The following is a 10,178-nucleotide window of genomic DNA, read 5'->3' as shown; positions in this document are numbered from 1 at the left end:
AATTTGACACTTTTCCGTTGGTATTAAACTTTTTGGGAGTCCAATTTGGTATATGAACTTGACTCTTTTTCCTAATTTGATACGTAATCTTATTTTTGTTCGATTTGGTACTTGTCAAACGTTTTACATATTACTCTAATGTACCAACAATGTTTTTTTATGAAGCAACAAAAATAATTAATGTATAATCGACATATAACAGATGATATGATGGTTTTTTTTGTATTTTATATGTTCAATTACTTTTAGTTTTATTTAATTACTTAATTATTTTATTAATTGAAAATAATGAATTTTTTAATTTGGGGTTTTAAAAAAATATTATTTTTTATTTAATATTAATTCGTTAAGCATAGTTCAACACCTATTTTTTTAACATGAATTTCCTCTAATGTTGACAATATTTTTGTAGCATAACAAAAAAATTTAACTACAGGGACTAATCTGACCATTTTTGGAGTAGAAGGGACAAAAATGCAATTTGACTCCTACTATCGGGGGCTCTATGATACTTTTAGCTTTCAACAATCTATTTAAATGTGTTTGAGCATGCTTAAACCGACGTTCTCCTGCACTAAAAGCAATACCAATGCCAACTGATCTAAAATCAATACCCTAAAGTTCAATTTAAATTTGGAATAATTGTTTTTTAATAATAATTAGAACCAAAATAGCCAAATACAGTTCATTATTATCCGAGACAAGGGCCAATTCATGCATAGAATTAATATCATACATAATTGTTCAGGTTTAGTCCAACTCAAAATATAAATTTCAAAATTGTCCAAGTTCATTTAAGTTCATCTAAATTTGAAGGGTTAAATTATATTCTGGGGCCTAAACTTAGCAACTTTTCTCGTATTGGGGCTTGAATTTTTTTTGTCCAAATTAGACTCCGAAATTGACAATTGTTCTTACATTGGAATTTGAAGAAGTAATTTTTAAGTTTCTTTCATTAAAAGAAACATACTTACAAATGAATTTTCATCTTGTATACATTCCAAAATATGGTCTAATCATGGTTTTAGTTCTTTCATTATGTTAAAGTTCGAGATTTAATCTCTTAATTTTAATTTGATGTAAATCGATCCTTTATTTTTATAATGTTATTAACATATCCAAATTGATAACATTGTTAGTCGTTTCATGATATTACTTTTTTTTTATTGTTTTTCGATTACATTGTTAGAGTCACATGATTTTAACAAATAATAGAGGGATCAACTAGATCCTTAAGGTTGTTTTTAAAAAGAAAATTCTCACCATTGCTTACATCAACAACTAACAGTTTTATCAATTTGGACCATAATGATATTATAAGGACCAAATTATGCCAAATTAAAGAAAAGGGATTAAATCACAAACTTCAACAAAATAGAAGGATAGTGTTATAATTAAACCCCATAATGATTAACCCCAAATAATAACGCTGAAAAGGTAAAAAGAAGTACTCACTCGCTTGACAGAGCGCGTGGGTAAACATCACTTTCTCGAATCACCATTCACCACCATGACCACATCCTCTGATAAAAGAAAAAAAGGAAGCCTCTTTAAACTACATATGAAGAAAAGACTCTTTATTTTTTAAAGTGCTAACCGTATTTAACGAACCGGTCCGGTTCCGGTTAACTGTGCGCACTTTAGCACTCCCTGCTCAGGATAAGCGCTCCCTTCCTCTTCCTCGCCGGTTATCTGTTTTTTTCTTTTGTGTATCGTGAATCGTTCGATATTTGCGAATGGCTGAGCTGACTCGGGCCGAGGTGTATACGCCTCGGTCGATGCAAGTATGGAGGGCGCTTTTGAATTGGCTTGCTTTTTTCTTTCAGATCTTCGCTCAGATCATCAGAGCCGTTGGTCAATATCCTTTGCTTTCTTCTTCGTCTACGACGGAGACGGAGACGAAGACGACGACTTCGTCTTCTACGCACCGTTTTAAGCCCTTGCCGGTCGTTGACTCGGTCGAGATCGAGTGCCCCTCTACAGTCGAGATCGCTGCCGTTTTGGACTCACCCGTTCCCATTGACGAAGACCGAACCGAAAAACTCACCGTAAGAAATTGTTTTCATTTTTAGTCAGATTTATTTTCTTTAAATTACGCAATAAAAATGCAATTTCATAGGAATGGAGTTAGAATTTCAATTACCGCTTTAAAAAAATTGATTTCTTTACTGTTAGAAAAAAAAATTAGAATTTGTTGAACTTAATTGAAAATTAAGTTCTTTGAAGAAGTAGATAAACATTTCACAAAGAAATTAAAATTATGAACTTAGAGTTTTAGCCTTTATTCAATTTAACCTTGAAAAAAGAAATGCTAAAATGATTTATTACTTGGGAGATTTTGATATGCAAAACATCACACAAGCGAGGAATTCTTTTCTCTAGTCGTTGCGTTGAAGAGCAATTAGAGCGGCGCTCTCTCGAGGTAAAACCATGGCCGTTGAAGAGCTTCACGCATCTCAAGTATGGTACCGCAAGAGAATAATTTCTTGACTTGTGTGATGTATCGTATATCAATAGATGTAAAAGGAGAACCTCTCGATTCTTGAGGTTTTGTGCAACGATGTATCACCGATGTTCTACATCTAATCATTGCTCCTGCAGGTAGTTCTCGACTTGGATGAAACTCTAGTATGTGCGTATGAGACATCTAGTCTTCCACCGGCCCTTCGCAGTCAAGCAACGGATGCCGGATTGAAGTGGTTTGAACTTGAATGTGTATCTTCAGACAAGGTATCATATGAATAATCAATTCTCTACTTTAAATGCTTTGCTATTTACATGATAGCTTTTGTCATTTGTGTGCTTTGATCCTTGAAGGAATTCGAAGGGAAACCTAAGATCAGTTACGTTACAGTGTTTGAGCGCCCGGGATTGCAAGAATTCTTGAATCAACTAAGTGAATTTGCTGAACTTGTTTTATTCACTGCTGGCCTTGAAGGTTTGCGCACTATTAAACATTGTTTTGTTTTCATTCATTTTCATCCTTTTATTTGTTTCTCCAATCCTCCACAGGCTATGCTAGACCGCTTGTTGACAGAATTGATGCGGAAAATCGATTTAGTCATCGACTTTACAGGCCTTCTACAATTTGTACGTAAGTACCACGTCCTTCATATGCTCTTTCTTTGATCTTCCGGCCTTCATTCTCTCGGTTTTGTAGATGGGAAATTATACTAGTGGTTCTTTGCATTTCATTGCCTATGTTATGCTAATGATACTTTTTGGGGATACTTCTGCCCCAGAAATCCATGAGGGCGAAAATCTAGATGTGTTAAAGCTGTTTCTTGAGTTACATGTATAAATTATCATTTACATAAAATGAGCATCAGTTCAACTTCGAATTTTCGAGTTTCAAGTAGGATTTCATCGGGTATTAGGCCATCTTAAGGTAATGTTTGTATGGAAGGATTGCATTGATAAGGTTTTGTATTAAGATTTTTGAATCAGAAACATGAAGGAACTAGTTTTAGTACCCAAAAACTCCGTATTTGTGTGAGGCTTTTGATGTTTTAGAAGCAAACTTGTGCTTTGTGTCAGAAATTATACTACTAATGGTTCTTTACATTTCATTCCCTATGTTATACTAAATGGACCTTGATCATGATACTTTCCGGGGATTCTTCTGCCGCGGAAATACATGAGGGCAAAAATCTACATGTGTTGAAGCTGTTTCTTGAATTACATGTATAAATTGTCGTATATGTAAAATGAGCATCGGTTCAACTTTGAATTTTCAAGTTTTATGTAGGATTTCATCGGGTTTTAGGCTGTCTTAAGGTCACATTTGTATGTAAGGAATGCATTGATAAGGTTTTCTATTAAAATTTTGGTACCTTAAACATGAACTAGTTTTAGTACCCGAACACTCTGTATTTGTGCAAGGTTTTTGATGTTTTAGAAGAGAATTTGTGCTTTCCTTTGTATCGGATGCATAATCAATCGACTTCTTCGTGATTTTCTTCTGATATTTTACAGTGAGTTTCGGGAACATGTGAAAGACCTCTCCTGCTTATCGAAAAATTTATGCCGAACCGTTATCGTAGACAACAATCCCTTTAGTTTCTTGTTGCAACCACTAAACGGGATCCCATGCATTCCATTTTCTGCGGGGCAACCACATGATACACAGGTACCACGATTCCTGTCGTCTTAAAACTCGTTATCTTCATTCAATATCGATTAGTTATAGTATGCCTGATTACTTACACAATGTTTACATCCGGTTTTATGTCGAAAAGCTTCTGGATGTCCTCCTTCCACTTCTCAAGCACCTTTCTCTACAGAAAGACGTGCGACCTTTTCTTTATGATCGGTTCCACATGCCCGAATGGTTTCAAAAGCAAGGGATCCCTTCTTCTAGTTGGTCAGCTTAGGAAGAAAGAGATTCATTACATGTACTTTCCGTTACCGATCTCTGTCCAAAGGTATCATAAATTTTACAGATAGCACCCGAATTCCATCGATCAACGCCAACGATGTTTTGCAAATGGATTAATGCAATGCTATCTCTTATTCTATTAGGCAAATCATTTATGTATTTAGATCCACCTAAAAAAGAATTGTTCATTCTTAGTGTAACTTTGTTTATAGGCTTGCAATCTTGTTTGAATGTTTTATGTATCTTTCAGAATTTTGTAAATTTCTCCTCAAATCAATTATTATTTTTAGCTTTAACTTTGGTATCTGTGTTGGACAAAGCGGACTGATTTCTGGTTTCGGGTTTTAGTTATTTTAATTTTGAGTTATTTCAAATTTGAATTGTTTGAGTTCAAGTGAACTAATTTGATTTTTTAAATTGGTTCGTTTCGAGTTCAAGCACAAATCCTTTTAATAAAGGTATAGTGCAAGCAACCCAAAATTTAGGGGTGTTCAAATTCGGTTTGGAAGTTTGATTATCAATTAATTCAGTTTGAAATTGAGTAATTAACCGAACTTAATAATTAATAATATAAATTATAAATAGTTTTAATTTAGTTAATTTGGTTAAATGAACATTACCAATTTATATTTTATATGTTGTATACTTGTTTTAACAAAAAAAAAAAACATAAACATATAAATTTCAATTAATTCGATTAACCAACTGAATTAATCGAAATATTTCGGTTTATTTAATTTTTTTTGAAAAAATTTCGGTTAAGCTATATTGTTTTTACTTTTATAATGTTATAAAATCAAACCTTTTTCTATGATTTCATGCCAAAATGTAAAATTATGAAAAATCCAACCAAAAAATTTACCTAAAATTCCCAAAATGTCCTCCAAAAATCCCAACATGTAAATTTTAAACTCCAAAATTATTCAAAATTTCAAGCTTTGGTTACAGTAAACCAGCTGATCTGAGAGCAACTACAAAGTCTTCCTCATTTCTCCAGTCAGGAACCTACATCCATGATAACATGAAAATGAGAAAGCATAAAAGGAAAAACAAAATTTAGATAATGCACACACCATAGACATGAGAGGGCTTACCTCTGCAATTTCCGTGCCGAAATGATTTTCGATTTTGGTCATTATCGTTTTGTCTGCATCGCTGCATAGCAAGTTGAACACAGCTCCTGCAAATCCATGTACATGATGTTTTAACATACGGACGAGAAGCAAAAGGGTTCAATCATTTCGACAACTTACCCTTGCGGCCGAATCATCCTGCTCTGCCAATTCTATGCATGTAAACCTCACAATCAGGTTCCGTAGGAAGGTTATGTTTCACAGGAAGGGTCATAGTTGATCACCAAATTGACCTGCAGATATATACAGTATTAAGATGTTGGCAACTCGAAAAAGATTGATCAAAAGGGAAACGATACCTGATCTTGATCAAAACCCCGAGCAAGAAGATCGGTTGAAATAAGGACTTGAGTCAACCCATCTTTAAACTCTTTCACTATCTTGTCTCGGTCTTCTTGCTTGAGAGCACCTTGAATTGTGGTAACATCGTAACCAATTTCAACAAGGATCCTGTGCAACGTTATTGCACTATTCCTGGTGCGTACAAATATTATCGTCTGTCCTACACGCTCTCCGAATTCCAAAATTCGGTCCTTGATCACCATAACCTTAGCAAGTTCATCAGGACAATTCACTTTGTACTGTTTCACCGACTGTAATGATAGTTCTTCCTTCTTCACAAATAACTGGTTGTGATTTCCTTTAACTATCTTTGCAGCAAATTCTTTAACAGTCTCATTGAATGTGGCAGAAAAGAAGAGAACCTAAAGATTAATTCAAAACCAGACATTCAATCCATCACTACGCATGCAAAATCACTTTTTACAGACAAAACATCATTAGCATCAAAATATTAACAATCTTAACATATGCATCCTAGACCAAATAAATAACATTTAGAATATATGTTTGAAATAAAAACCTGACACTGAGGATTGACACATCGAATCTTGTTTATTATGTGCACAGAATCATCTTTAAATCCATCCTGCAGCAAACAAATGTCCATGATGATCAACAGTATGTTCATATGATTGAACAACATGATTAAAGGAATGTCCAATCTTCCAAAATCAATCATAAGGCAGGCAATTTGAATAATGCAATAAACAAACATATGTAAAAGCAATGTGTAGGCCCCTATACTAAGAGTCGAATTGCATTTTGTAATCTCTACTAAAAAAATAGGCATATTAATCTAACTCGTCATTTTGTTTAAAATTTCATCCATTTTTGCTGTTGAAAACTGGTCATTGTACCTTAACATGAGGTAAATATGGCACGCCATATTGCATACACCAGTTTTTAACAGTACAAATAGATGTAATTTTTAACAAAAAATGACCAATTTATTATTTGTCCATTTTTTAGGTAGAAGAGTCAGAATACAATTTAACTCCTAACACAAGGACCTCTATGATATTTCTACCAACAAACATACTTACAAGGGAGGGAAAATCAATACTACCATACAAAATCAAGACATACATAAACCAAGTAAAGCTTTAAAAAATCAGCATTAATTAAAAAAACAAAGAGAACTCTAAATTACAAAGTCCAAGCAAAAATAAACTATTAAACCATAGGTTAATATGGTGACTAAGCTCGGCCTGGCTTAAATTTAACCTGACTTAATTTATAAACAAACACTTTTAGATTTAAAATGAGCTTGGATTAACCTTTTACAAATATAAGCGGGGCTTAGAAAAAATTTTAAATTCATATTTTGGATAAACCTGAACTTAAACAAGTATAAAATATGTTAATATTTATGCTTAAATCCGACCTATAAACACTTTTAATCATAGATAAACCAAGTAAAGCTCTAAACAAAAGCATTAATACAGAAAACAAGAGAACTCTAAATTACAAATTCCAAGCAAAAAATAAACTATTAAAGCATAGGTTACCTCTGCAAGCATGTGATCAGCCTCATCCAACACAAGAATCTTGAGATAACTCAAACTCAATTTATTAGCACGTATCCGATGCCTAATAGTGCCCGGGGTGCCGATAACTATTTGAGATGTAATAGGCGGCCTAATAGTTTGCTTCTTGCCCGTATGAATTTCATTTCCAAATCCCGCTCGAATAGCACATTCTGAAGTTATCCCACTATATTTCCCCATCTTCCTAAGCACTTCCAGATTCTGCACAAAATAACCCCAAAACTGAGAATTTCATTAAAAAAAGTCAATGATCATAACTAAAAACCGATTTCATTAAAAATCGAAAATTCAAATTCATTCATAGAAACTACACTCGAATAACTAAAATAACTCAAAATCAATAATCATAACCAAAAGTCAAATTTCATTTTTTCAAATTCATAAAAATTAAACTTGAAGAAGCAAAATAACCCAAAATCAAGTCGAATATCATTAAAACATCAAAACTACACCGAAATAACTATAATAACTCAACATTAATAATCACAACTAAAAGTTGAATTTTATTAAAACATCGAAAATTCAAATTCATAAAAATTAAACCAAAATAATCCGAAATTAATGATCACAACAAAAAGTTTGAAATTACCAAAATAACCACCCAAAATCAATGATGATAAATAAAAGTCAAATTTCATTAAAACATGGAAAATTCAAATTCATAAAAGCTAAAATAATAGAAACTAAACCTTAATAATCAAAATAACCAAACATAACCCGAAGTAGATGATCATAACTAAAAATTCAAATCCATAGAAACTAAAAATCGAATTTGAAAATTCAAATCGGTAGAAACTAAACCTGAATGGCCAATTCTCTGGTAGGACAAATACAGAATGCTTGAGGAGCTTTTAATTTCGGATCGATACGAGATAACATTCCGAGAGTAAAGCATGCAGTTTTTCCAGAACCATTATGAGCTTGAGCAATTAAATCCAAATAAGGAGGATTCAAAATCATTGGCAAACTAATTGCCTGAATTTTACTAGGTTTTTCATATTTCATCTCAACGTATAATCCCTTCAATAATTCTGGTAACAAATTCAATTCCTCAAACGTAAATGCCGATGCGTACGGCGTATCCCCTGACGTAATCTGAAAAACAAAATTACGACTCAAAATCTTAAATCTCTCGATCAAACTACAAAAAAAACTAAAAATTTCTAGATTCAAGAATGTATACGGTTTTAATGTTGGAGCTTTCAGGATCATGAAAGAACTTATTATTGCTCTCGTTGATCGTTAGGTTTCCGATTTCGATTTCGGATGCGATTTTTTCTTCCGATTTTGAGGAACTGCTTGGTTCCTCTACAGCATCGTGTTTTAAATCGGCCAAATGTGCCGTCGTGTCGGCGGCGGAAATGGTGGACGTGGCGGAGTCTGCGGCGGTGGCAGCCATGAAGTTTTCTAAATTAAGGGAACTAATGGCGGGAAGGTAGGTTTTGTTTGTTTCTTTTTACGGTTAGTTTCGATGGAATGTAGAAACCATATATAGGGTAACTTTAGCTTAATAGTTAAGCAGTAATTTTATGGGTCAACAATTTTTAATTATAAAAAAATTTTAAATATTATTTTTTTTAAAATATTATATTTCTAATATTTATTATTTAGTGGTAATTTTAGCTTAAAACTCTCTATTCGTTTTAAAATAAATAAAATAATTAAAAATATATTTTATTTAAATTCCATTATTAAAGAGTATGTAAATATTGTTTTTTTATATTATATATATTTTTAAGATAAATACAAACGACTTTATCAGTTTTGCCATCTAACAGAAATTTTATTCAAACTAACTATAAGATTTAAACTGGATTCAAATATATGCGAAATAATTCCATTGTTATTTCAACCACTTGTTGATATATTTTTAATATTTTATGATATATTAATAATTTTGGTCAATTTTTTAATTATAATTTTTGTAATGGATAAATCCAAAAGGGTTAATTATAATTTATATTTATTTGATATTTAAATTTTTTATTTAATTAATCCCTGTGCATGACTAATATTATTAAATTACGCTGTGTCAACAAAAAATATTTTCTTTATAAATATTAAATATTTTTACTGTTGAGCGTCGCCGTCTACGCCTGACTAGATCTGTCCATGGGCCGGGCCAGGCCGGGCCGCCCGAAATATAGAGGGTTCGGGTAAAAATATAGGCCCGAAATATGAGCTTGGGCAAAAAAATGATGCCCGTTTAAAAAAACAGGCCGGGCTCGGGCTCAACTTTTTTGGCCCGAGCCCGGCCCGGCTCGGCCCAAATATAATAAATATATATTTTTTATTTTTATTTTTTAATTTTAAAATACTTTAAAAATATTTTAATTTTTGTTTTTTTATTTTTAAAATATTTTTTTGTGTTTATTAAAAATCGGGCCGGGGCGGGCTTATTATTTTTCCCGGGCCGGGCTGGGCCCGAGCCTAAGAGGCGGGCCGAAATTTTTTCCAGGCCCGGCCCATGGACAAGTCTACCCCTGACCGTCGACAAGCCTTTGCTCTCTCTTTTTTCCTTTCCCCCTCCCTCTTTTGTCATCATTTGGGCTGCTGGCAAGCTTATTTTTTGGCCGTCAATCAGAGCTCCTCTTTTTTTTTTTACTCCTTTTCCTCTTTCTTCTTCTTCCCTAATCAAAATAATCAAAACCTTAACTAATGTCCGTTGCTTCTCCAATGATTAATGGAGATTAGATCTCTCTCTCTCTTTCTCTCCCCCTCTTTTTTCTTCTCTTTCCCAAATCGAAACCCTATTCATCATCCGTTGCTTCTCCAACA

The 10,178-nt window shown here is 33.1% G+C and overlaps 2 protein-coding genes across 3 annotated transcripts; one reads left to right on the top strand and one right to left on the bottom strand.

Annotated features, from left to right (window-relative positions):
- Positions 1 to 1,539: 1,539 nt before the first annotated feature.
- Positions 1,540 to 4,674, top strand: LOC121222645 (carboxy-terminal domain RNA polymerase II polypeptide A small phosphatase 1). 2 transcript variants are annotated; one of them, XM_041103798.1, is made up of 6 exons: positions 1,540 to 2,048; positions 2,602 to 2,730; positions 2,818 to 2,896; positions 3,013 to 3,094; positions 3,976 to 4,129; positions 4,239 to 4,674. In XM_041103798.1, exons 1-6 carry the CDS (start codon positions 1,737 to 1,739, stop codon positions 4,371 to 4,373), a joined length of 891 nt encoding a protein of 296 aa, XP_040959732.1. In that variant the 5' UTR covers positions 1,540 to 1,736; the 3' UTR covers positions 4,374 to 4,674. The 2 variants fall into 2 exon arrangements, with proteins under 2 accessions (XP_040959732.1, XP_040959731.1); XM_041103797.1 differs by having other exon boundaries at positions 2,818 to 2,938.
- Positions 4,675 to 5,166: 492 nt separating this feature from the next.
- Positions 5,167 to 8,856, bottom strand: LOC121222644 (DEAD-box ATP-dependent RNA helicase 38). Its single transcript, XM_041103796.1, has 8 exons — positions 8,584 to 8,856; positions 8,202 to 8,495; positions 7,362 to 7,601; positions 6,374 to 6,439; positions 5,811 to 6,215; positions 5,632 to 5,744; positions 5,473 to 5,558; positions 5,167 to 5,383 (listed from the first exon to the last, which is right to left on the bottom strand). Exons 1-6 carry the CDS (start codon positions 8,797 to 8,799, stop codon positions 5,703 to 5,705), a joined length of 1,263 nt encoding a protein of 420 aa, XP_040959730.1. The 5' UTR covers positions 8,800 to 8,856; the 3' UTR covers positions 5,167 to 5,383; positions 5,473 to 5,558; positions 5,632 to 5,702.
- Positions 8,857 to 10,178: the final 1,322 nt, after the last annotated feature.

This window comes from Gossypium hirsutum, chromosome D10 (genome assembly GCF_007990345.1).
Source record: "Gossypium hirsutum isolate 1008001.06 chromosome D10, Gossypium_hirsutum_v2.1, whole genome shotgun sequence".
Classification (NCBI taxonomy): domain Eukaryota; kingdom Viridiplantae; phylum Streptophyta; class Magnoliopsida; order Malvales; family Malvaceae; genus Gossypium; species Gossypium hirsutum.
The sequence above is the reverse complement of the archived record's forward strand: the minus strand, read 5'-3'. Positions and strand labels throughout refer to the sequence as shown.